This window comes from Lingula anatina, chromosome 2 (assembly GCF_051362555.1).
Source record: "Lingula anatina isolate TDL-2025a chromosome 2, LinAna3.0, whole genome shotgun sequence".
NCBI lineage: Eukaryota > Metazoa > Brachiopoda > Lingulata > Lingulida > Lingulidae > Lingula > Lingula anatina.
Genome location: NC_141768.1, coordinates 3,004,887 through 3,032,830, shown reverse-complemented (window position 1 = coordinate 3,032,830; position 27,944 = coordinate 3,004,887). Strand labels below are relative to the sequence as shown.

General features: G+C 35.6%; 2 protein-coding genes across 3 annotated transcripts; one reads left to right on the top strand and one right to left on the bottom strand.

Annotated features, from left to right (window-relative positions):
• Nucleotides 1-143: 143 nt before the first annotated feature.
• On the bottom strand, nt 144-14,046 carry LOC106173327 (reticulon-1-A-like). 2 transcript variants are annotated; one of them, XM_013554433.2, is made up of 9 exons: nt 13,592-14,046; nt 12,461-12,496; nt 5,739-5,774; nt 4,237-4,444; nt 3,837-3,975; nt 2,987-3,056; nt 2,582-2,628; nt 1,796-1,854; nt 144-1,640 (listed from the first exon to the last, which is right to left on the bottom strand). In XM_013554433.2, exons 1-9 carry the CDS (start codon nt 13,902-13,904, stop codon nt 1,586-1,588), a joined length of 963 nt encoding a protein of 320 aa, XP_013409887.2. In that variant the 5' UTR covers nt 13,905-14,046; the 3' UTR covers nt 144-1,585. The 2 variants fall into 2 exon arrangements, with proteins under 2 accessions (XP_013409887.2, XP_013409888.2); XM_013554434.2 differs by lacking the exon at nt 5,739-5,774.
• A 144-nt stretch (nt 14,047-14,190) lies between these two features.
• Nucleotides 14,191-24,526, top strand: LOC106173331 (serine palmitoyltransferase 2-like). The gene is made up of 12 exons (XM_087005468.1): nt 14,191-14,380; nt 16,157-16,327; nt 16,666-16,820; nt 17,712-17,857; nt 18,917-19,041; nt 19,733-19,826; nt 19,995-20,100; nt 20,561-20,780; nt 21,394-21,520; nt 21,984-22,119; nt 22,473-22,602; nt 23,022-24,526. The coding sequence occupies exons 1-12, from the start codon at nt 14,267-14,269 to the stop codon at nt 23,109-23,111; spliced, it is 1,614 nt and encodes a 537-aa protein (XP_086861594.1). The 5' UTR covers nt 14,191-14,266; the 3' UTR covers nt 23,112-24,526.
• The last annotated feature ends 3,418 nt before the right edge of the window (nt 24,527-27,944 follow it).

Sequence of the window (27,944 nt, the reverse complement as noted above, 5' to 3'; positions counted from 1 at the left end):
CCTCGAAATGAAAGGTGATATCGCTATCGCAATGCTTTCCAGTTACGGAGCCCAGGCGTCGACACTAAAAGGCACGATTCACATCTTAAATTCAGGTTCCACGTGAGTGCAGAGCAACTGTTGTGATCAATGATGTTGACAAACTCAGTTACGTATTTTATTTCAACAACACTGGGCTAAGTTACAATATAGGCTGCAAGCAGTGGATTAAAGAAAAGACTGACATCTATGAATAATCATATACAGGAAAGAAGATCCTTCAAGCTCACATTTATACAAAACACGATGTTCAAACTGTATTGTACAAAAAGTAATTCAGCGCCACAAATGGTTCAAATGTTCATACTCACACTTCTCATTTTCAAAATATTTTAATTTTCATATATTTACATCCTACCTCGGTAGGAATCCCTCCCTTGAATTCTGTCAGTTTGGGTAAGTAGACTAAAATTTGTTTAAAGAATTTCCATCAAAATCTGTTTTCTGTGTGCAACTTTCCAAATAATTGCAATTTCTATCTTCTCTTTATGCATTGGGTTTCACATTTGTTAAGAAACTTATCAAATAGACCACATTTATATACAGGTATACATTTTCATATCCATACTTATGTTACGATCATAGATAATCAAGTCCAACAATCAAGCTAAGGTTTACAGATGGATTTTGTATGAAATCACCATGTAGCACAACAGGTTAATATAAAGACTGTCAACACTCCTCTTTCCAACCACATTTATCATCAAGCAGATCTACGTAATTCAAGATAGTTCCCTTATCAATTAAATCTCATTCTAATAAATCTGGAGATCATATAATGAAGCATAACGTATAGATTTGATTGTACCTAACCTGCTTGGCATGAGTGGCCACTGCCACAAGTTAAACTAAGATTGGCACCTTACAAGAACTGTGACTGAGGAAAGAGAACGCACAAAAAACAATGAAATATAATGTTACATAATGTAATTAAAAGTCAATGTGAAAACAATGTAAACCTAAGACTAACTGAGGGTTCTGGCAGGTGTCTTAAATCATGAGCTTATTAAGAAGTGTAAACATTACTGTACATCATTTCCGAGTACCATTCTTCTAGGTAAACTACACTTCCACTTTTCTTCCTAGAGCTAAGGTATAAGAATAACTATAAGTCCTGCATAAATAGGTAATTGCTCAAAGCAAATCTTTTTGTAGTTTTGTACTTGTAACAACTGTCAAATGGGTGCCACTTCTCTGAAGATCACATCCCACTGTGCATGTCACCTTGTGAAAAATAAATAACATGAAAAAAGAAAGAAAAATAGCAGACTTGCAAAATTTGTCTTCACATTTAAACACACTTGTCCACCTTCATTCACATTGAACAGCAGTCCCATGTTTGGGCACAACATCAAAGTACATCAATCCAAATTGAAATGGACCAAGAGTTGGGCTCAGCTTGCGTCAAATGCCATCTAGTGTACAATGTTCCACAGTTTGCTTTTCCTTTGGGTACCCTCTGCTAGACTTTGGTATTCAGCTTCCCCAGTGTGTTGTTCAAATCTTCATTACTGTATTGTACAAACAAGGGTCCATGGCCTCTCAATTACTGTGTCTTCTGTTTATCCTTCTTGTTAAGGAAAGGGAGTTTTGCTTTCACTCTGAAATGTAACATCATTCAATGAATCACCTGTAAGTCAAATTATCAAAACCTTGACTTGGAATCACTGTAACCTAAATTCTGTTTTAACTATTAAGCTGCAGATTTCCAAACAAATAAATTTTAGCTGAAAAATATTAAAGAAAAACAACTTACTGCTCCACTACATTCATAATTTGGGTTTTAGCTTTATCCAGGACTTCATCAATCTGAACCTATAACAGAAAATATAAGATGTTATTTAATCACTGCTAGTTTGATTCATTTCCTATGCCAATATTTCTTTCTCATGTAAACAGGAAGATGTGGCAGTTATGTCAGACAATAAGAACTAAATTATCTTATTGGAAATTATATAAAACATCAAAAGTTTAAATTCAAGCGATGATTTGTGAGAAGGAGCAATTTTTTTTCTTGAGGTAAATTTGACTAGGTGAAAAGATCCCAGATTTTTACATCTTTTGAAGCAACATTTCAATAGAAAGTAACAAGCAAAATGCACTGCAAAAACAACAAGCAGTAGCTGTAACAGCAAGCAGGTATGCAAAGTAAAACTGAAATATTAGCATCGACATATCCAGACTGAAGAACTGGTTTTATCCTGCTTTTTTAAGGTTTCTGCAAACCATCATTTATAGGAAGCACTGCTACCAATTAATTTTGCAATGGAGTTGACTCAACAGCACTTTAATGCTAAATCCAAATTTAGATTTACACCTATGAATCAATAATTTTCTTTTTGCCACATATGTATTCTCTATAATAAAGAACTGTCAATAGAACATCAAAGCACTCTGTCAAATTTTTCAGGTCTCTATGACAGCCACTACTAGAAGTAGGCCATAATTACAGCTTGTGCATCACAGCTCGTAAATCACCAAGCTTACATTACAATGATGATTAATTCTACAGCAGCAAAGCAATAACTTTATCCAAACCTACCTGATATGTTTCATAAACCTTGGGTAATGTAAAAACAGCAACTACAGCTGCAAATAAATAGTAAAGTATTTTTAAAAATAAAATTACAATGAAGTTCTGTCAGAAACTAGCTATTATGTACAGACTACAAGTCTTATCTCTTAATAAGACACACGCAGGCTGGACTTAAATCATTTTATTGCACTTGAAGACTGCATTTACATGAGCATCTGATAAATGAATATTGGCTGAATCAATTATGATAGCTACGGCTTGAACATCTCTTGGGAACAACATGAATCACCACTCTCAGTCACTAGACAAAAATGGAAAGATCATTTTTTTTCTTTTTGAAGCACTGTTTAACAAACATCACACTAAAGAAAAAAAAAAATTGAAGAAATTAAAAAAAAGATCAAAACTTACCTAAGATGACCAAAGTCATAACATTGAACCAGGCCCCAATATAGGTCATCACCCACAACAGAAGACCAAACTGCAAAATAAGGAGATGAAATATTGATTTACAAGCTGACAAAACCACAGTGGAATTCTTCCAATCTCTATTTTTGCGAATCCCAGATAGGGTTAATGGTATGAAGCTATTCCAGATATATTTACCAGGTTGATCAAGGTCTGGTGCATGGCTAGACTCTACTTTAAGTATCGGAAACATTGGTGAAGGGAAGAGATTAACATGTACAAAGATATTTCTTTTTAACTCCAAGGCTACATATAGGAAGTGTGAGCCGCTGAAATATAACTACTTTTTTGGTCCAATTTCAGTCACTTCCAATAGTTATTATTTTTTCTTTATCATTTCGGTAATATGGTTTATTTTGTTGCAAAACATTTGACTTATTTCAATCACTTTTTCTGCAATGCATAGACACAGAGCTAAGATACAGGTTATGGCAAATGGGGCTTCAAGGGTTTCAAATACAGACCAACCCATTTAGCTTGTTCATGTATATATCTCTCTTTATACTACTTGATTGGATACTCAGACACAGAGAGCAACATAAGAGCAACAATTTAAACTTTTAATCTAAAATCCTTCAAATATTTATCTTTGATCACCCATAAGCAGACTCTACCCAGTAAGTTATCCCTTTGTGCTTACAATAATTCCTTCTTCTGAAATAATCCCCATCCACAGGCAGAATTAAGACCAAAGCACTTCACCTTAATTAAATACACTCCTGCAGTGAGATATACAGTGTCTTATAGATTACTTGTATTGATGACGTAGTATTCTTAATGCTCTGTTATTTACCTTGACGGAATCTACCAAATCCTCAACCAAAAACAGTCTTCTCAGACGAACAGCATCTTCATTCAGGTGTTGTGCAAGGGCTCTTGCAGCTTGCTGCATCTTGTCCTCAGGAAGAGAGATGTCCTTCTCAAGCCAAACCCTGAGGAAAAGAAAATTTGGACTAAGGCATAAAGCTTACTAGTAACCAAATTTTAAACTCCCTTTACAAACACTTAACAGATGAATGTCAGTAAATTTTCAATCTTTTCTTTACAATATTTATAGTACTAATATATCCATCTAAAAAAAGTTGCGCCATGACTTTCCTCAACGAAACACAAAATGCAAAGTGACAAGAAAAAATTTCATGCTGAAGTGCCTCCTGACAAAATCTTACATAAGAACAAATTAGGCATCTTACTTGAACGGGTGTCCTTCATTGGACTTCTGCACAGCCTGTAGGACATTTTTGTAGACACGGAAGCTAAAGGTGACAGTGAGAGCAGCCAGGGAGACGTAGGCGAGGACACTGATGACACTGAAGGAGGTCAAGGACAGCAGTATGACCAGGACGCTGCCAAACACAACCCCAGTTTTCTTCACATCGCGCCAGTAGATCAAATCCAGAACTGAAACAAAAGTAGGTGGGAAAAATCACAATACTTTCTATACTGGAGATTAAAGGCCGTCACTCCACACACAACTTTTCTACAATCTAACGCTTTTACTGACATGTATCAAATAACCATGATTGACTTCAAGTTTTTCCACACCAGTATGTTTGTCTAAAAATAAGCTTCATGCAGAAACAATCTGCCTGCCAATTACCTACTACATCACCCCTACCTATAATAAAATAATAATAATAAAGCAGAGTTTCCAGCCCCCTAAATTTCATACATTTCAGATGTTGTTTTACATGCCCTTCACCTGACACGAACCTGCTGTTCCAGTCACCTCCCATGCAGTATCATATTGAAGTTGTTTAGTTAGATTAAAAAAAATGTGTGTAATTCAATTCAAATATAAAAGTTATATGCGGAATCAAATTCAACACTACAAAGCAATGAGGAAAGATGTTGAGAAATTAAAATAAATGTTCAATTTTGTTACTGCACAAACTTTTGTCATGTTGGAGTGTTATGAAAGTATTTCAATTTTCAACACAACTTGCAGCAAAAGTCTAGCTGGTCACTAAAATGACCTAAATATTTTGGTAGCCACCCGTAAATGCTAAATAAAACTGCAATCAACAATACAATACAAACCATAGTAAATTACATATTTCAGAAAATCACCGGACTATGATAAAAATTCCACTGCACTACAGTCTCACCTGTCCGTAAGATATATGTGAATGAGAAGGGATAAAATAAGTGGTAAATTGTAAAATTAATGTTCAGAGGTCTGTGTTAGTGTCTGTTGGTGAATATAATACACAGAACCACATGCAAAAGTTGCTTTGAGAACCCAGCCTAGTGTTACTATATGAACAAAGAAGCAGCGAGGTGTCTGACAAAAGGTGAATGGGTTTAAAAGGGCAACAAATAAGTCTGGTGGCGGTAGGATTACATTGCCAAGTACGAGAATGCAGTAACACTTGCCAATGGGAGGCTGCTGAAGCAATCTTTTCCTTGCACCATCAGTTTATTATTATAATTATGCCATCTCTTAAAATTACATCATTTTTATACATTAAAGCACTGAACTATAGCCTATATGATAACTATAACAACTGATGATGTAAGACAAGAGTGCCTCAAGACCACATTCTTGTGTGTGAATACACCTTGGAATGTTCACCCTCACTGCACAAATGCTCTCAATCAAACCGAAATAGTTGTTGCCATGACAACAGGGATGCCCTTTTTAACCCTTTCTACCTTTAGCAGGTGCAATAATATCTGAACACATTCACTTTACCAGCCTTAGGGACTTCGAAAGTCTCTGATGTGTCTCCTGGGAAAGAAAGGGTGCTGACGGTTAAAGATACCACAGAGCTCCATGATAACCACATATTATCAAGTATATCAAAGAGAAACTTCCAATTCCCAATAAATAATATCCATACAACTTGCTTCCTTGTGTACTGGGCTTATGCTAGCATGCATTACTCGAAGATGCATCTCTTTTTTATAGTCAGCCCAAAGACTGGCTACTTGGCAAAAAGGAGTTTAAGAAGTCTATATTTTTCTAATTTACAATTTATTTTCATCCAGTGGTACAGTTTTATTTGCTAGCATGAGCCGAGAACAACTCGAACGATTTCACAGTTTACCTGAATTACCTTATCCCATGATAATGTACTGATCAATGACTTTAAAAAAGTCTCAACACACACTTAACATCTAAATGCAATGCTCATTGATCAAACTGGACATTTTTTAATACAGTTTTTCGGTCTTCAGACAGTCGTATATTAAAAGAGCTAAACGAAGATTGATTTTCAGATCCCACAAGATGATGGTCTACCTTAGCAAAAGATACTTTATATAGTTATGCATGGATGCATTCATAACCCACTACTTTACACAAGAATAAACCATGAAAAGATATAAAATCCCTCGGGTTATAAGTGCTTTTGTTCAAGACTGCTCGAGCTTTTTTAATATGGCTTGTCATCAAAACACATTACTCTGCCAAGGCAGACAGCAGAACTGACTAGCATTTTATATTAGTCACAGATTGCAAGACAAGAAAATGGAATACTGTTATCCAAGTTGAAATACACCATATGATAATCTAATGAAGTGGCTCAAGCTGAATCTAAAATTCTACTCTTATATGCCCGAGTATTCAATTATTCTGCATGGTGATCTATTAATCATCCTCTATATGACGATAACCCTTATTGGTAGAAATTTAGCACATTTTAAGTTAACATGAAGAATCTCATTTTCCATGCTTTGAAGCAGCATTAGACACTCTCAATGTCTGACTCAGTATGCTGTGACTCAAATAACAAAGGGATAATGGAGGCAACTTATTGATCCATCGCAAATGTAGAAACTAACATTGTTCAACCAATGGTGAAATCGCCATGTTATGGGCAGTACGGATCAATAAAATTCAACATTGCAATATTCTGTACACGCCCGTTTCCTCGAACAGTTTATATAGACTGATTTGTGCAAACAGTACGTGATGTAGAAAGATGTAGCAGCCAGTACTATCCATGGTGTGATACATGCTAAATACTTAAGGGAGCAAAAGAGCACCTCCTTAACAGATGTGCACCCATGCTGCAAATTACTACAAAAAAGTCTGCCTACCATTTCCATCTTCTTTTTCAGTAGTTTCAGGTGTAGCAGATGCTGCCTTCTGTGCATTATTTTTCCCCATTTGCAATTCCAATGATTAATCTCTTATTGCTAATCAAACCTTCAGCTTGGTCAGTCCTCCTCGTGTGCTCAGCTGTGCCACGTGTGAAAGGATCAACCTGTACCCGAGTCAGGTAGTATAAGCTGGCCTATCTCTTACTGCATTATAATGCTGTGCTGTTTAAGATGTTCTACATGATGCTTTTTAACATGATGTATAGAACAAATATCTTAGTGATCACCAGCCAGATAATGCATCCTGGCATGTCAACCTTTATGAGATAAGTATTTTTACCTTTTATGACGATTTTGCATGACTTGACACTTTATTTTTTTTACTGCCGTGATTAAGAAGTGGCCAGGTTATCTATCTTGAGATGATAACGAGATAGGAGGCACTGCCTTCAGTGGTTTAAAATTAATAAATCAAACCCTAGTCTATGCATAACATTACAAATTCATGACTATGAATAACAAAAATGAAATGTTAATTAGTCAAGAAATGGCAATGACCTACTTTTCCCAGAATAAGTCAACTGCTGTAAATACTGCCGCTGAATCCTTGTCATTCAGCTTTTAAAATAGAAATATGATGTCTCGAGAGACACAAACCTCTAAGTTAACAAATACAAAATTCTGCCTGAAATTTATCAAGTATGTTTTGAACATCTTCCAGGCAAGAATAAAAGAAACTAGAGGATCAGAGAGGCGATACCGCCTCCGAATATTGTACCACCAGCTGGAGCAAGCGCATTCGTGTAGACCCCCACATACACAAAATAAGGGGTGCAGCCACCAGTCTTGTGCTTGACAAGCTGTAAAAATGCAATCAACAAGAATTTTCAAAATATGCAAAAAATATATATAACTAAAAATGGTGCAATCAAAGTTAAGTTCATTGTAAGGTAGGTCAAAGGTCAATTTCAAGGTCACAGTAAATTGCCAGTATATGACTTCCTATCCAACTTCAATAGTAACTATGGACCTATCTCTGCCAGTTTTGGAGATAAAAGGGAAGCAAAATTTGCAAAGTTCAGTTCATGGTGAAAAGTAGATCAAAGGTCAATTTCAAGGTCACAGTAAGATTGCCAGTATATGACTTCCTATTCAACTTCAATAGTAACTATGGACCTATCTCTGCCAGTTTTGGAGATAAAAGGGAAGCAAAATTTGCAAAGTTCAGTTCATGGTGAAAAGTAGGTCAAAGGTCAATTTCAAGGTCACATTTAGATTGCCAGTATATGACTTCCTATTCAACTTCAATAGTAACTATGGACCTATCTCTGCCAGTTTTGGAGATAAAAGGGAAGCAAAATTTGCAAAGTTCAGTTCATGGTGAAAAGAAGGTCAAAGGTCAATTTCAAGGTCACAGTAAAATTGCCAGTATATGACTTCCTATGCAAGTTCAATAGTAACTATGGACCTATCTCTGTCAGTTTTGGAGATAAAAGGGAAGCAAATTTTGCAAAGTTCAGTTCAAGGTGAAAAGTAGGTCAAAGGTCAATTTCAAGGTCACAGTAAAATTGCCAGTATATGACTTCCTATTCAAGTTCAATAGTAACTATGGACCTATCTCTGCCAGTTTTGGAGATAAAAGGGAAGCAAAATTTGCAAAGTTCAGTTCATGGTGATAAGTAGGTCAAAGGTCAATTTCAAGGTCACAGTAAGATTGCCAGTATATGACTTCCTATTCAACTTCAATAGTAACTATGGACCTATCTCTGCCAGTTTTGGAGATAAAAGGGAAGCAAAATTTGCAAAGTTCAGTTCATGGTGAAAAGTAGGTCAAAGGTCAATTTCAAGGTCACATTTAGATTGCCAGTATATGACTTCCTATTCAACTTCAATAGTAACTATGGACCTATCTCTGTCAGTTTTGGAGATAAAAGGGAAGCAAAATTTGCAAAGTTCAGTTCATGGTGAAAAGAAGGTCAAAGGTCAATTTCAAGGTCACAGTAAAATTGCCAGTATATGACTTCCTATGCAAGTTCAATAGTAACTATGGACCTATCTCTGCCAGTTTTGGAGATAAAAGGGAAGCAAATTTTGCAAAGTTCAGTTCAAGGTGAAAAGTAGGTCAAAGGTCAATTTCAAGGTCACAGTAAAATTGCCAGTATATGACTTCCTATTCAAGTTCAATAGTAACTATGGACCTATCTCTGCCAGTTTTGGAGATAAAAGGGAAGCAAAATTTGCAAAGTTCAGTTCATGGTGATAAGTAGGTCAAAGGTCAATTTCAAGGTCACAGTAAGATTGCCAGTATATGACTTCCTATTCAACTTCAATAGTAACTATGGACCTATCTCTGCCAGTTTTGGAGATAAAAGGGAAGCAAAATTTGCAAAGTTCAGTTCATGGTGAAAAGTAGGTCAAAGGTCAATGTCAAGGTCACAGTAAGATTGCCAGTATATGACTTCCTATTCAACTTCAATAGTAACTATGGACCTATCTCTGCCAGTTTTGGAGATATAAGGGACTAAATGTTATAATTTTGGAGTTACCATAATGTGCCATAAATTTCCTACAGAAAAAATTAATTAAAATAAAGAAAAGGTCATTTTGGTCAAAGTTCTTGAAATGGGAGGTTCTCTGAAGTTGCAGAAGTTTAAATTTGATAAAATAATGTCATTTTTGACCACAAGTTGTCTGCTTTGCCAAGCATTATGTTTTATTTTTCCGGAGTTCAAAATTTATTATCCATTACCGTACTGCACATTTTTACGGAAGCCGACTGGTGCCATATGTTGAAAAAAAAAATTATCTCGAAATTTCGAGATAGCATTTTTTTTGTTCAAATTTCAAAATACTATCTCGAAATTTCGAGATAAATTTTTTTGCTCAAATATCAAAATGCTATCTCGAAATTTCGAGATAATTTTTTTTTTGTTCAAATTTCAAAATGCTATCTCGAAATTTCGAGATAAAAATTTTTTTTGTTCAAATTTCAAAATAGTATCTCGAAATTTCGAGATAATTTTTTTTTCTACATATGGCACCAGTCGGCTTCCGTACATTTTCCTTTCACCACCAATATGTACTTTCTGATACAGCGTAACTCGAAAACCGTATGGAATACAAAAAAACCGAGACCACCTCCAGTGTTGGGCTTTACATGCTCTACAAAATGCAAAAAAGAATGGGTCTCTAGCATTAACGGTTCCCGAATTAGAGACAGTTTTCAGTTTCGGTATCTTATGGCCGCTACTCCTGTGAAAATGCACCGATTGACCCCAAATTCACGGAGATGAAAGATGACCTGAAGGGTAACACTTTCCAATAATATTATTGGTTAAGTCTGTGTGGCGTCTGAATAACAGGGCAAAAAAATTTTTTTTCGTAAAAAATTTCATTTTTTTGAAAATTTTGACCCATTTGACCTTGAAGTAAAGGTCAAAGGTCAAATCCGAGGGTATATTTGAAATCTACACATATGACTTTTGGAAAGCCGTCTATAGAAATTTTTCCCGTAACTCCTTCTGTAGGGTAGATAATTAGCATTTAATTTTGCCATTTTTAGACAAGGGTGCATTGCAATGAGTGCCACACCCAGACCCCAATACCGACAAAGCCCAAATTTTACGTGGAACGAGTTGAGATTATAGGTGACCTAAATCCATGAGATGGGTACGGGGGCCCTTACCGTCTAGGAGGAGAAGCGGTAACGGTAACATGGCGGCGGAGCCGGCGGAACGGACCGGACGGGACCGAAACCATGTGTACCGCCAGCGCTAACGCTGGTGGTAAATTTTTTTGTTCAAATTTCAAAATAGTATCTCGAAATTTCGAGATAATTTTTTTTTCTACATATGGCACCAGTGGGCTTCCGTACATTTTCCTTTCACCACCAATATGTACTTTTTGATACAGCGTAACTCGAAAACCGTATGGAATACAAAAAAACCGAGACCACCTCCAGTGTTGGGCTTTACATGCTCTACAAAATGCAAAAAAGAATGGGTCTCTAGCATTAACGGTTCCCGAATTAGAGACAGTTTTCAGTTTCGGTATCTTATGGCCGCTACTCCTGTGAAAATGCACCGATTGACCCCAAATTCACGGAGATGAAAGATGACCTGAAGGGTAACACTTTCCAATAATATTATTGGTTAAGTCTGTGTGGTGTCTGAATAACAGGGCAAAAAATTTTTTTTTCGTAAAAAATTTCATTTTTTTGAAAATTTTGGCCCATTTGACCTTGAAGTAAAGGTCAAAGGTCAAATCCGAGGGTATATTTGAAATCTACACATATGACTTTTGGAAAGCCGTCTGTAGAAATTTTTCCCGTAACTCCTTCCGTAGGGTAGATAATTAGCATTTAATTTTGCCATTTTTGGACAAGGGTGCATTGCAATGAGTGCCACACCCAGACCCCAATACCGACAAAGCCCAAATTTTACGTGGAACGAGTTGAGATTATAGGTGACCTAAATCCATGAGATGGGTATGGGGGGCCTTACCGTCTAGGAGGAGAAGCGGTAACGGTAGCCGTCCGGCGGAGCCAACGGAGCCGGCGGAGCCGGCGGAGCCGGCGGAACGATCCGGACGAGACCGAAACCATGTGTACCGCCAGCGCTAACGCTGGTGGTACAATAATTCAAACCATTTTGTGTTCTTTAGAGCAAAGTCCATTTTAAATGAGAAGACATACATCTAATTCAATCCAATCTTGACCAGTTTTTAAGAACTATTAAAATGAGCATGCAGATATATTTATTGCTTGACCCATATATTGTGTGCAATATGTTCTGTGATGGACCTGAAACCCTACTTAAACCAGTTCATAAGATCAATATCCAGGGATGAATGCCTAATGCAATACCATACACTTATACCTTACACTTAATTTTCCATCATCTTCACCTGAACTAAAAATGACAGCAATTTCTTTTTGCATGCATATTTTTTGTATCATTACTTTCTGAACAACTTAGCCTTTTTTTTTTTACTGAAGACAACTGGCTCCAATTAACTTAATGAAGTTGGAATGCTATACATACAACCAATTCTAATTTAGGAAAAGATAATCTTAATGGGTTGTTACATAAGGATATGATAATTGTTAAGTTGTGCAACTGCACTAAATATTCATAAGTAACCCTCAAATCATCTGTATGATGATACAAGTTACTAAACTCCACTGATTAATTAATAATAACTTACTTGGCTATAGAAGCTGTTTGGATCCAAATCCTGTTACTTTGAAATATATCAAAGCATTTTACTATTCTCAAGTTGGTTTTAAGCATTCACATGATATTTGTATCTATAAATAGGATAGTTAACTTGAGGTATGATACCTATTTCTGTTTGGACACAAGAACTCACCTCTTGGGTCTATTTTTAAGTTCTTTCCAAATCCTCCTGGAAATACAGCAAAAACATGTATCAGTGTATTCTTGCACAGTCCTTAAGTTTTGTAACATAAGAAGTAAGAAGCTGTAAAGAGAACGTTCATTTAATTTATAAACTCATTTTGGTACCTTCTGACACTTTCGTAAAATCTTTCTAAAGACAGCAATCAGTTTTTCATATCAATGTTAACACAACAGAAATTCAATCTAAACAATGTGTAAATACAACAAACGTAGCAAATAATGTAAGTCTTTTTTGAGGGTAAGCATTTTCTTATATCAATTCATTAGTATACACTGCAGCTACACACAAAATCGAAGAAAAAATTTTCTGTAAAAAAAAACATCAAAATAAAGTAAATGTGCAATTATCCCCAACTTTTGTCTCGAAAGTACAGGGATAATTAACTTGTAAGACTGTGCACGACTCCTCACAAAAGTGAATCTCACACCATGATTTTAAGTTAAGATTCCACTAACATGACTATCAAAAACAAAAACTACAACAACTCTGTGCTCAATTAAATAATATCACACATATCAATTACTAACAAACATGTATGTTTTAATCACACATAAAAATTCAATGACACATGCTTTCCCACAACCTCCCAGGAATTTAACCAGCCAAATGACATTATAATTTGATAATTGGATGACACTGTCTAGTCAACTATTATTTGTAACATATACTTTGTCTATTAGGCTAGTTAGCATCATCAATTGATGAGTCAGGGTCAAAGTCCATCATACCAAGTTCACATGGTCAGCAGCAGTACCACCAACTGTCTTGCTGAGAAGTATATTTTTTTACCTTTAATTTACATGAATTTTATGGTGAGATTTCACTTAACATGATTAACAGAAGTTATTTCACTGCTTTGTACAATTGTAAAATTTCACAAAAATGAATTCAGAATAAAAAATAATCATGCCAACTTTCAAATTAATGTACTGGACTTCTTAAAAAAATTAAACTAAATATTTTTTTATTGACCATAAAATCAACGAAGCAGTTTTGGTTTAGAATGTAAAAACAATTTGATCCCAGTGACAAACAAAAATGGATAAAACAATTTGTAAATTTCGATTTGGGAAATTTCACCTGGAAATGAGGAAGGTTCTTTGCCCCCTCTCAGTTCTTTCCTTGGAGGTGGAGTGGGCTCTCTAGTAGAAGTGATTTCAGGCTCAGGCTCATAAGTGGGAGGTGCAATAGGTTCTGTTTTCTCTGACGAACTTTCAGTGAAACTACCCAAAAGATCGCCTGTCGCCGCCTCCTGCTCCGGCTGTTTTGCGGCAGAATACATGTCCTCCTCTTCCGTGGTGGTGGTACTGACAGGTTCTACCTTTTCGAAATCTCCAAAATTGTTGTCTTCATTTTGTCCGTTGCTCTGGATTGGACTCTCAAAAGGATCCATGATACTGTCCCCAAAAGAGCAAGGTTATGAAAATGCACTGAAATTCAAAAGGTTAGTCTGCTCGCAAAATTTTGTTTTGTTCCTCTGTCCCGTTAACCTGCAGAATGGCTGCTCGAGATATGAGAATGACGTCATATACCTTCCCAGATCGCATATCATATAAAACCAGGATTGCGCGAAGCGGCCAGTAAATGTTTCTACGATTCAAACGAATATCGACTGAATGTATCATATTTAAAATCTTATTAGAATTAGAAAACTTAAATTTACTGTAAAATAACATAGCACTAGTTTTCACGAAAAGAAGCAAACCGTCTCTTAATCCATGTTTTCGTGACAGCTCTGATATTCGAGGATCGAGAATGGATGGGGATGGGTCGCTCTCTAACGGCACCAAGATAAAGGTGCCAAACGGATACATAAATGGGTATGGACATCATCAGAATGGTCACATTAAAGGACAACAGAAAGATGAGGTATATAGTCCATAACATTGGTTATTATAATGCTCCTATCCAAATTTTTAATTTAAATACAACTCTGAAGTCAGTAGACCAATTTTACGTAAATGCAAAGTAAACAGTACTACTACTAGTAGTGACCCAACATTTAGTTACACTTGTGCTAATAGTAATGATTCAACCAACCCGGCATTAGTATTATTAAAGATTTTTGGTTAGAGCGACTATGGGTTTACATTCTACCATATATCCAGTAATGGCCTGATTTTGTATCAGATCACCTGATCCGGCGTTTGTATTGCTTTGGTTACAATTCATGCCGCAGTAAAAGACTGAGTCATCTGGTGTTGCGTAAAAGCAATTGCCTGTATATATAAATCTAGGGGCTTCTAATTTGAATTTTACAAATACATATCGCTTCTCAATATTTAGATCAATTTTCACAGAGAATTCAATATTTTAGATACGCTGGAGGCAATTCAGATAATTTCATGCATCAAAATTGAAACAGTGATTAAAGGTATAAATAGAGTGTTAGACTCCATTCCCAGAGTTTAGATCGATCCAACTAGATCGACCTAACTCCCTGGGGGTTCACGCTAAATAGCTGTCAGCCGAGCGGGCACAAAAGTTAATTACCCCCTTACAGCTTGTAGTAGGCGGGACGGACATTTAAGCCGGATTATCTGACAGTAATCTAGTAAGACTCCCTATGGGGATAGATCGATCTAAAATCTATGGGAATGCACCATTAGATACTGATCTGATTATTGCCCAAGCTGGTGGGAGGGGTATAGACCACACCCCTGGGGCCGACCTTGTCAGTAAATTCAAGACCCCAACCTAATCACTGTCATCTCATATCTTAAGTATTTAATTAGTTTCTTTATATTAATTCATAACAAACATATTAATGAATGGTGGATATGGTTAAGACAAAAAATATTAGGATAGTACTCAACTTAAAGAGCCATTGTTAAATTCGAGGCAGTTTAAATTATACTATGGCACCCTGGAAATGCTGGGGCAGTTTAATTAATCAGTTTATTGTGTACTTTTCATTTATAATTCAAAGCAAATAAGCTAAAAGATTTGCATGAAATGTTAGTCAAAATTGAATGAAGACCCATGGATAATTACTGGTTTAAGACCAAAATCGAAGTGTTGATGATTTGGCTTTATTTAACTACTAGTAATAGTATATATGCATCAGTTTTTTGACATCATTGAATAAGTTCAGCAAGTTCATAATGTTGTTCATTGTATCAGCTAAAGGCATTCGTCTAATATGAATATGAGCTAGAATTCCTCTATGAAGTTTAGCGTATGTGATGTAACCAGATACCAGTAATCTTGACAGATACACCAACTGTACTTGTCATTAGTCTTGAAAGCAGCCTTTGTACACATGGTAGCTTGCTAATGCCAGGTTACCTAATATTGTGAACATTTGAGGTATTGTTAGGTCATATCTGTGAATTATCATGTTATCTGTTTCTATGGTTAGAACATGTACTCCCAGTTGTAATGTACATTTGGCACATTTATATGAGGTTATTTCTCTGTGGGATCTAGCATATAATTTTTTTGGCCCACAAATGAAATGTTTCAGCCACATTAAGGTGTTTGGTGAAATTAAGAATAAATATGTGACATACTGAAATATGCCATTTGAGTTTTAAACCCAACATGAATTATTCTGAGCCATTGATGAATGATTTAAAAGTTTATGTGAGCTTTAATTTTTCCTTTTAGTCCATGTCTTAAATCAATAATATTCAATTATTTCAGCTGTCATGGAAGGAGAAGTTTTATGAGTCTTTTGAAGAAACACCACTTGTGATAGCAGTGTTGACATACATTAGTTATGGAGTACTTGTTTTATATGGACATTTCCGTGATTTTCTTAGAAGCTATATATATCCCTCTGAAACCCTTCCTACAGCTAAGGATTATTTAAAGGTTGGTTTTGAGTACTTTATTATTATTGCATTTATATTTTTAAGTATGGTATTTGATATGTATTCATTAGTGTTTTTTCTTAATAAAATGTTTTTATAAAATTGAATTTATGCATTAATTTTACTCAGTTTTTGATATCATATATATCAGTCTAAGAAATTAGTTCTATACAGGCATTCTAAATAAAATAACTAAAAGATGCTAGAAAAAGTGCATTTAAAATGTTCGTTTACTACCTGTATAGTTTAACAGTCACTTGACTATTTTGCCCAATTTTTGTTGATGGTTCTTACATTTTCATAAATGTTTAAAAAGTTGTACTTCTTTTCCTTTATTAGGGGTTTGTACCACTCTACCAGAGTTGGGAAAGTTTTTACACACGTAACATCTACAGAAGAATCCGTGATTGCTGGAATAGGCCTATTTGTTCAGTGCCAGGAGCAGAGTTTGAAATTTGTGAGAGAGAAACAAATGACAGTGGTCTGACTTTTAGGTAGGTAATGCAGCATGGCTTTAATCTTACTGTAACAAAACTTTGTCTGTGGTTTAATTGTATTTTGCTGGGTAAAGTATTAAAAGATGGGTATAAATCAAAAGGAATTAAATAGTTTGATAATTGCCTATTTGTTGATCTGGTAACATTCATGGTGAAGCTATCTATTATATGCAAGTTGAACATGTGACACCAATACACATTTTTTCAAGCAAAACATCGTCTCAGTATCTCCATAAAGGATCCAGGCTCCAGCATTTTATGCATTTACAACCTGCATTCCCCTGATTAGTTTACATGGTATACCTACTGGTAGTCAGTGCTTTTAAACAAAGGGACTGCTTATCAAATGGGAGGGCAGTTTATCTCTGTTGTGAAGTTTGTTTGCTCCAGACTATTTGGTGTCATCATGGTTCATACCAGGACAGTACAAATCCTGTGTGCTATGTTTAGATCAGTTTGAGACATATTAAGGTGAATTCACACCTGCCGTAGATAAAATGGTTTTGAAGCACTCTGTCACACAAGCAATAAGCTGTGAGGATTATCTCATGCTGGGGATTAATAAAGAAATGCTTTGAGGGTGTGCCACATTGAATGGAAGCGGTGTTCATTTTGAACCAAAAATACGAAGTTAAGAAATGAAGTTATGCATCTGTTACATTTGCCTTCTTCACTTACTGAAGTCAGCCAAGGAAGTAGATAGCATCCTATCTACCTCCTCGAATCAGCTTACTCTTCCAGCGAGCAAAACATTCACTACTGGTTGCTTGCATTTGTATTAGAAATCACCCCACACACTAACACATACACTATCTCATACATACATGTTGATATTTTAATTTTGTATTTGCAGTGTATTAAGTGATTAATATTCAACTTCATCTTCAGGTTCACGGGGAGGAAGATTAAGGCTATCAACATGGGCTCCTATAACTACCTGGGTTTTGCTCAAAGTGAGGGCCAGTGTGCTGATGCTGCAGAGGAAGCCACCAGGAAATATGGCGTGGGAATATGTAGTACCAGACAAGAGCTAGGTAAGGTTTGTTTTCACTGGACACATCTAGGTCTGTCTCTCCTACTACTACGTAGTTTGACTCTTTCTCTGCTGGTCTCTATTTTCCATGGTGGATAGTAGAAACCTGGGAATCTCCTTGGCAACTGCCAGCAGAGCAACAATATGCTTTGGTTTCCATAAGATTGAGTTGTGTACAACTTTATTTTTGCTCCTCCGTCAGTGTCCACTGAATCTGAACCATCTTTCTTCTTGTAAATTTTGGTTGTCCAACTTCATTTGCTGCTACAGGGTGATGTTCTGTACCACTCCAAACATCTTTCTGTAAGCTGTATCCAGCCTCTCACTCAGTGGCTGTGTCAGTGTGTCAGTCCCCATGCCTTCCGTACATAGAGAACTACATCAACTGTTGCTCTGGGGAAGTTTGATATCATTTCTAAAGTTTGTTTTGGATATTAAGCTCTCTTTTGGCAGTGCTGTCCACACATTTCCTACTCTGACATTAATACCTTAGATATAAGGTCTAATGTTATACATTGATCCAAAATACTTAAAAGTCTGGGTCGGCAATGTGGATTGCAATGAGGTCAGTGGCCCTACAGTTTGTCATCAAATCCCTGGATTATTAAAAGGAGTGCTGTTCTGATATTTGATTGTGAACATTGTGTAAAGCATATTGTGGTAGTTACCAATACCAAGTATGCTTTGTGGTTTTTACACATGCAATATCTGAATTATTTGGTTACAGCAACATCATTCACATCTAATGTTATTTGAAGGCTGACTTAGGGATTGTCGTTATTTTTATTATGATGGTTACATTTAAAAATATTTGCAGAATGCTGTTATCAATTAATTTATGTTGTATCATGTTTTATGAAAATTTTCTTTGACAAATTGTCTTTACGTTGTTGTTTGCTACTTATGTTTGTCTTTACATTTAAATAATGAGAGAACCCCCCTCCCCCCAGCAAGCATTCACTCTCAAATACAGGTTTAAGAAGAGGCCCATGATCAGAAGATCAGAGAAGCTTGAGCTTGAATGGTTTTAGATTTAAAAAATAACATACTATCTTTTCAGGATCAACGGATATTCACAAAGAACTAGAAGATTTAGTGGCCAGGTTTGTTGGATGTGAGGCAGCCATCACCTTTGGTATGGGGTTTGCTACTAACTCAATGAACATTCCCACCCTGATGGGCAAAGTAAGTTATTAGCACATTGTTTTGGGGACACTGAGACTGAAATCTCTAAAGCTTTTTGTAAGGCTCAAATCCAGTACTAATTGTAAGTGTAGACCTTGTTGTCTGGCCTGGTATAGAAATAAGAAAAAAAAAATGGTAGGAATATACAGAAAATTTGCATGAAAGGATGTGCAAAACTCCTTTCTTTTCAGTGAATTTAGTAATAAAAAACTTTGAAAATAATTTGAAGTAGAAAGAGGTGTGCATGTCAATGAGCATCATACAAAATGACTGTGCTAATTGTGTGCTATTTGCTAGGATATAGCCAAGCAACAAGGTTTCAACATGGCTCTTAAATTTTTGATGCGTAAAAGGGCTAATGTTGTTAATGCATGTACAGTGGAAATGTACATCAATCATCGTATTATGATGAACAAATTGAAAAAACATACACACGCTAGAAATATTGGGCCACAACAAGTTTTATCAAGCCACATACTGGGTCAATGCAACAGCATCCTAGCTCGCATTTGAGCCTTAAAAGAAAGCCTGATATTAGAAAGTTACCACTAAGAACAAGTTAGTGCTAGTTAAAGATGGTAACATTGGTAATTATATATGGTAATTCTTTTATCAGTATATTTTACGTGTAATTTTATGCTGAAAGGCATGTAAAATAAGTTGACCACAATTTTATTTTTCTGTATTTCAGGGTACATTAATTCTTAGTGATGAGTTAAATCATGCTTCCCTTGTCCTTGGATCAAGACTGGCTGGGTGCCAAATTCAGGTCTTCAAACACAATGGTGAGTAGACTTATTGAAGGAGCATATGCACGCAGATATTGCACCGAGTGGCTGTTTATTTCAAGTCTTCTATAAAAAATGGAACTGTACTGGCTCTGCACTGCTAGACTGTAAGCAACTTTGTACTGAATTTAATTTGCATTCAAGATATGAATAATTGAATTTCAGATATGGATAGTTTAGAGACAAAATTAAGAGATGCAGTAGTGAATGGGCAGCCCAGAACACACAGACCTTGGAAGAAGATACTGATAGTAGTAGAAGGAGTCTACAGGTAAGGCAAGGAGCTCTAACCATTGATGTAGTTTGAATGATTTATAATACCTTTAAATGCACTCTGCCGAGGCACTAATATCAACATAATGATGCTTCTGGGTTATTTTTGGTTGTTTAATGAGAGTATTTATCCCTGCAACCATTTTTGGTGTTTTGTTTATCTACCAGTACTTTCAGGTGACAGATGCAGAAGTTAATAATAAAATATTTTACTGTTGTCCTGTGAAAATTATTTTTCATTTCCATAACATCTTTTTCCATAAACTATTCAGGTTTCTTTGTATTTAACAAGAAAGGAAATGAATAAAAGTAATCACCAGCTAAAATATTTAAGAATAAATAGAAGAAGGCAAACTTTTTATGTTAACGGTAAAAGTTTTATGGAAGGGGGCAAATTCCTATGGGATGGTCAATTTTTATACTGTGATTCAAGTTCAGTTTTGTTTTTGTTTTTTCAGCATGGAAGGCTCTATAGTTAAACTTCCTGAAGTGATAAGACTAAAAAAGAAGTACAAGGCATACCTGTATTTAGACGAGGCTCACAGTATAGGTGCTATTGGTCCCACTGGGCGAGGAATTGTGGAGTATTTTGGCTGTGATCCCAAGGACGTAGACATAATGATGGGGACGTTTACCAAAAGTTTTGGTGCAGCTGGAGGATATATAGCAGGAACTAAGGTGGGACGGCCCCTGGGAAAATTTGTCACATTAAACTCTCACTTACGGTTCTCAGTCTGTCCTAGAACATAATGTTTTTCTCTTTTGATGAAAAATGTTCTTAATCTGTTCTGGGACATTCTGAAGGACGTCCCAAAAACAGTTCTCAAACTATTACATTCATTACAGAACAACATTAAAACTGTAAAAAAATATACACCAAGTGTTCTAGAATAGATTGAGAATGGTAAGTGAATGTTAAATGAGACAAATTTTCGCAGGGAGGGGGAGGGGGAGGATTGTTCAGCTGTGCTTAGTATACAACATTTCAACTGGGTTTCTAATTGTGAATTCCTACCAAGAAAAGCCAATCTAGTCGTATGGGGCTTATTGGAATTTAATTAAAAGATATTTGTGAGGATTTTTTCTTGATCAGATAGTAGTACTACCAGTCTGGTTAATGCCATCTGTATGTAGAGGACATTAGGGTGAATGGGATGGAGGATTAAAGAAGAATTTGATACCTAGGGAGTAATGCTTGGAAAAATATAGCATATTGTTTGGTAATTTATACATAGGTGACACAGTGTAAATGTAAATAGGCAGATTATAATTGTCAATGTTAATATTCCAGAGGCTGATAGATTACTTGCGTGTCCATTCCCACAGTGCAATCTATGCAACCAGTATGTCTGCCCCTGTCACACAGCAGGTGATTACTTCCATGAAGATTATCATGGGGGAGGATGGCACTGATGAAGGTACAACATAATACAGTGGGGCACAAAACAAAATATACACAGACATATCACTTGCCTGTAATTATTTTAGTGACTTGGTTAAGATAGCATAGCATTTGCTGGGTAAAGATAGCTTTCATAACTCAACACAATTTATGGCACAATTTACAATACAGTGTATCTAACAGTATAGATCACATTTACTTAATGGGAAGATTATCATGGGAGAAGGGTGTCATAGATCAAGGTACTAATTGTGTGGCTTAAAAGCGACAAACGGGTTACCAGAGAAATTTTGACTGTCAGATCACAAAGGAATATATTGTATGTTATAATAGATCCTGTCTAATCCTCTGTTTTGGACTAACTAAGGTATAAGATACTGTTAAAAGTTATTAAAGGCACCATTGTAGCTAACTGCCAACAAATCTCTTAGGATATATTGTTCACATTGATATATCTAACTTGACATGTTACATTTTAGGGCAAAAAAGAATTAAACAGCTTGCATGGAATACCCGTTATTTCCGCCAGAAGTTGCAAGACAAAGGATTGATTGTATATGGCAACAAGGATTCTCCCGTGGTCCCCATGCTGCTATTCCTGCCCGCCAAGATCGCGTAAGTGCTAATGGCTTGTCAGGGGAAACATGTTTTAGCTCTTTGTTTTATTGCAGTAACAGTTTTACACCTGCAAATGCATCTGTGGCCACAAAAGTGCTTATTTCCTTTCTGTCATTACTGCAAATATTGTAGAATTGTAGGAGCTACTTATGTGCATTTTATTTTTCCAGTTTACTTGTCTGTCCAGCTGACTTGAATGAAGCTTATTATATATTATACATTCATCAGGATGGATGCATTATTTATGTAACGAGGTCCTCCAAGTGATACAGTTAACAGTTTGCCTCAGTTCTGGTTAAGTACTATATTAGAAGTACACACATGATGGTAAATATTCTATTCACTTTCAGAGGATTTGGTCGTGAGACACTGAAGCGTGGTTTAGGCACAGTTGTAGTAGGTTTTCCTGCCACTCCTATCATTGAGTCCAGGGCCAGGTTCTGTCTGTCAGCTGCCCACACCAAGGAGATGTTGGACAAGGTAGGGCACTGATATTATTATTATTATTATTTATTATTACCAAACTTGCGACCCGAGGGTTGGATAATTACAATCATTGCATCAAAGTTGAATAAAACCACTGATATACCTGCTCTTTAACTATCCAGTACTCCTGCTGTTCATTATGTCAGTCTAAACATTATTACATTGTTAATTATGTTAGTTGTTTTTTTATTTGGTTCAAAACCAACTCGTCTAGATGACTGATTGTAATTCATTGCATCTCTAAGATGAATTATAGGACCAAAGATTTACAGACACGAATGGTAGGAGTATATTTTTTCAGCAAGTTTTTTTCCCCTACATTTGAGATAATTTTTCAATGTGTCTTATTTGATCATAACAAGTTATATGCTTGTGTCCTCAAATAAATTTTCAATGCGTTTGATTTCTTTCAGTCTTTGAGCATAATAGATGAAGTAGCCGACCTCATTAGACTCAAATATTCACGAATGCCACCACCCAGATTCTCCATGGACGACCTGTAGGACAATGTGACCTCCTAACTCACCTGCTGGATTTCCCATTATGGAGTACAAATAAAGAAAGAGCGACATGACAAAAAGTAAAATTGTTAAGAACTTGGAATCCATAGTCGAATCCCTGGAGTATATTGTACATAGTAATATATGTAAAAATTGTACATATTTTATACCTGTATGCTGTTCATTGCTTTTGGTAAAACTGTGGATAAGTGTTGAAGTTTTTTATGAATCCTTTTTCATAATCTCTACTACATGGTTAGAATGTTTACAGCCTTGAGTTTTCTGATTTTTAAAAAGATGTCCCAGGTTATTTTATACTTACTTTTTTATGTGAATTTCCACGAAGCTGTTAATGGTTGTTTTTGTTGTCTGGTATCTGTACATTACTCACGTTCCAAAAAGAAGAGAAAAATGATGCTATATTGAATTCTTTGATGAGTCTTGTGGATAGACTAATTTGAAGATAGTTTCTGGTATTTATCCATTTTGAAAGAGTTATTTACTTAAGGCTACAATTTACTGATATCTAGGAATTGGAAGTAGACTGGGAGTTCATGAGTTTAAGTTGAGAAGAATACTTTTTCTTTTGTAAACATCTGCTTACCCAGCCTCAGTTTGCATGAAAGAGTCATGTTCAGCCTTTCTGTGCTCATCTTTGCAAGGGGATCTTCCTGATTTTAGAGACATTCAGAAAAAGTAATGTTTTTTAAATGAATAGGTTACTTATATCATCAGTTTTTTGTTTTATTTTTTCTACTGAGGTGAACCGTTCACCTGAGCGAATGCTGTCAGTTACATATTAATACATATTATATATGGTCATTTTAGGCTATATAGGGAATTGTATTTGTCATTACTGGACCTGGAAGTGCCATTCAGTGGAAGGGATCAAAATTTATAACCATGTCAATTCAGGGATCTTTTCTCATATATGTATGTACTTTGTGTGTATTCTTCATGTTATTATTATTTTTTTTATTCTGCCATGACTGAAAAAGTTTGTGTGTGTTTGTTTGTAATGTTTTATTTAGATAGCTAAAATGTTTTGAAGCTATGTCCATGTGGCTTTCCTCTATCAATACTACCATAGCTACTGTTGTGATTTTTTTTCATATGTAATAGGTTTTTCTTAGCATTTAGAAGCCAGTATCAACATGCATCAACAAGCTATTAGAATGTTTAGCATTTAGTTTAGAGCCTTGAAAGGTGCAGATTTTTAGTTGCATTGCTAACCATGAATACCAAAGTAATATCAATCATATTTTTATAAGATTTCTTATGGCAGCAAATAATTGTGTATTATTATTCCTTTGGAACAGAATAAGAATGAAAGCTGTAAATTTAACAGTAAATTTTACCAAGGCTTTGGACTTACATTTTTGTGAAGATATCAGAATAAATAGTTTTGGCGTTTTAAACTGCTTCTTTTTACTTTCATTCTTTGCCTAGTGACTGTCTGCAACAAACATTGATGGTTACCTAGGTATGACATGTCTAAACAAGCAAATGGACTGGCATCACAAACAATTTATTTCATGTTCCAAAGAATATACTACAATTACATGGTCTCATTTTGAAAGTAAACCCACATTATGTCAAATTCACCATTCCATCTTTCTCTGCTATGCTTCTCTGCACTGCTGGAAGGGTTCCTGTGAGATGCCCCTGTTACAGCCCTCTTCACGCCAACCAGGCTTTCAAAATGGGATACCTTGATGACCACTTGAGGAGGGGGGGTCAAAAGACAAAGGAGGAAGGTTGGGTGAATGAGGAAGTTGCTATAGTATGATAGGGTTCTTATTCACTCGATTTCCTTCCCTGCGACCATTTCTTTTCCCTCAAGGGGACCATCAAGGCAACCTATATTACTTGCATTATACATACCATCAGCTTCATACAAGTGCCTTCAAGGTTTTTCCGTCGTAGCATGAAGAATTATCTTGGAGAGAGAAAATACAGAAATACATACACGAAATGTTAACTATTACAAGTGTGTGGAAAATTCAACAACTTGTACATGCAATATCACCTATGCTTCTAATCACAGTTGTTGCTTGAATACAACCAAATAACTTGCTTCCTTTAAGTTTTTTTATACTGAATCGCTGATCTGGATTTGGATTTTTCTCATTTTGGTGAGCTTGATGTTTGCATATTGTTTTTCCCTTTACTACATTAAGTGATTTAATCACTGCTGTCTTGACTGAAATTCCTTGCTTTTAATAACATATACCATTTGTAGATTATAGCTAACAAACTGAAGCCAGATTAATCTAAACAAAAAATGTTATGAGGTAGCGATACAGACATGAAAGAGAATGACCAAGTGCTTTGTGTTACAGACAATTTTTTATAAAAGATGTGACAATTAAGAACACTTTTATCTATCTTGTAACTAAAATTAAGAACTACTGTTTTTTCACAACATAATGAATGACAATCATAAAATTAAGCAAATTAAAGTCTGCTTTACGTAAGTAAGTATACACAAAACAGTTAAAATTGTCCTTTTTCTGAATAAGCATATCTGTGCAATTAAACTTGACAGCCTTAGTCCTATTTCAACAAGAAAATTATATCAGCTTGACAAAACAAAAACAGAAACTGGTGCATAAAAAATTATCCACCATTTTCCACAGAAACTTAAACTGTTCACCAAAATTACCATGTAAAAAGGTGAGTATTAAACAATACAAAAAAATTCTACCGGAAAGTGAAAATTTGGTCAACTCCTGATATTCACCAAGGAATAGTGTGATAAATTCTTGCCCCATTTTCAACCTATGTTTGTAGTAACTACTTTCAGAGAGACAATTATTGGTGTATTCTTTAATGCCTAGACCTAGTAAATTCGGGACCATTCCCAGACCCTACTGTACTAACTATGGATCAATCTATCTCCAAGGGGATTCTTGCTAAATTAGTGGCTTAGATGAAGCTGCTAGGGGGTAATTAATTATCATTTAGCAGCTTCAGTAGGCACGCCAGACATCTAAGCCACTAAAGCTGAAAGCAATTTAGCACTAAACCCCTTGGAGATGGATCAATCCTGTTAGATTGATCTAGGTATGGGAACCCAGTCCAACTGGTGCAAAACCATCCATGACTGGTTTTGATCAAGGTTTGGATACTTACCCATCCAATCCAATATCAACTTTATCTTATTTACACATTTGCAAGGGGGATAAAGTCAAAAACTTGAAGCACTTTGAGTACACAAGATCATGTCTAAATGGGTGCAGTGTGTTTTCAGTTTGGGACTTAACCCTCCTTGATTTTATAGATATTTAGTACAATATTAGATGTATAAATGCAAATACATAACCACGTCAGGACATCAATTATAAGCCTCAAATTTTGACCTATTTTACAACTACTGAAATTAACATGATTCAAACATGGCATAATTTTAAAAGTCATAAAATGATCAAAGATCACAAATTTCACTTTTTGACACTAAAACTGCACTTTCTGTTGATATCATCCTGTATTTGGCATATCAGAATACCATTGCATTTTTTTTTGTCTTTCAGGGCAGTCAATTTGGGTAAATCTTGCAGATCTGTGAAAGTGCCCCAGCTTCAGATCCCTCATCTTCATCCTGGCATGTTTCTAACGCCGTTCTACAAATACAATAATAAGACAAATTATATACAAAAATTTTAACTGTGGTTTTAAATGCAGATATAAGCATAGATACTAAGCTATAATAAGGCTTCTTCTTTTTCTTTTTTTTTTAAGTCTGCCAATGCTTTTAAAAAACCAAGCATCAGCTCGTTTCGTCTAGTGAAGTAAACATGCTCAGAAAGACTCAAAGCAGGTAGATCAAAGATGGTAGTTTCAATACACTTCCACATGGATGAAGACCCAAGAAGTTTGCCTCATGCATTTCCCAGCATGTTTGGCATGGTCTGTGGTCAATGTTATCCATATCAGCAGGCCCTCAATGATCAACTCACCTGACACTACCTACCTCAATTAACTCACATAACTGGATACAACTTTAGTGTTTGAGACAACAGAAGGATTAGATTTGTTGTGAGCTAATCATAAATAGACACATATATGGCAAAAGACGTTAACATGTCAACTTAACTGGGGACACAAATTTTTTTTGTCTTTAATACCTAAAAACTTCTTTCAAGTATGTGAAAATCAATCCAGAAATACTCACCATTGATAGTTTGTATATTCCACTTGACAACATAGAAGAGTTCAGCGCAATAGGTAGATGTGCATCAGGAACAAGTAACAAAATAGCATATACATGTAGAGAAGGCTACAGTTACGCCATTGCCACTGGGTAAGAACTAGCATAATCAGTATTGTCCTAAAGATGGTAAAGAGAGCTACAAATTTGCTTCGCGTTTTTCTCATCTTCCTTTGCCCATTAAGCCTGAATGAAATATGTAGAGAAGCCAAAGATATATAAGATAGACTTGGATAGTGGCTCTTTTTTTATTGTCTTTTTCATAAAAATTGAAAATGTATTTCTATTCAAAACTGTGAACTAAAAGCAAAGGAAAACAAGTGTCTTTTATTCAGTTTTTTGAAAATTAGATCTTGTTTATAGTTTGACCAATGAATAGTATAGAGAAAAATTACTAAAATGTGTGAGCACTATTGCCACACTATGCAATATTGAATGAAATATCTACGCAAAGCAATAAGCAGCGCGACTTTTAATTTTGTGTGAAAGGGAAAAGTTCTGAAATCTGGAGTAAGGCTTGTTAAAAGAAGGACAGCAATTCCTGATTTGTTTTGTTTTTCTCAATTGCTGGAGGGGGTTGTGGCATTTCAGCTCACTGCACGGCAAAAAGAATAGAAGAGGTGCAA

Coding starts and splice junctions, on each gene's coding strand:
- LOC106173327 (XM_013554433.2), bottom strand. CDS start 13,904: ATGGATCCTTTTGAGAGTCCAATCCAGAGCAACGGACAAAATGAAGAC. Junction 1,855..2,581: donor AGGTTTATGAAACATATCAG/GTAGGTTTGGAT, acceptor TTTCTGTTATAG/GTTCAGATTGATGAAGTCCT. Junction 1,641..1,795: donor ATTATGAATGTAGTGGAGCA/GTAAGTTGTTTT, acceptor GTTACATTTCAG/AGTGAAAGCAAAACTCCCTT.
- LOC106173331 (XM_087005468.1), top strand. CDS start 14,267: ATGGATGGGGATGGGTCGCTCTCTAACGGCACCAAGATAAAGGTGCCA. Junction 17,858..18,916: donor TAGTACCAGACAAGAGCTAG/GTAAGGTTTGTT, acceptor CTATCTTTTCAG/GATCAACGGATATTCACAAA. Junction 20,781..21,393: donor GATATATAGCAGGAACTAAG/GTGGGACGGCCC, acceptor TTAATATTCCAG/AGGCTGATAGATTACTTGCG.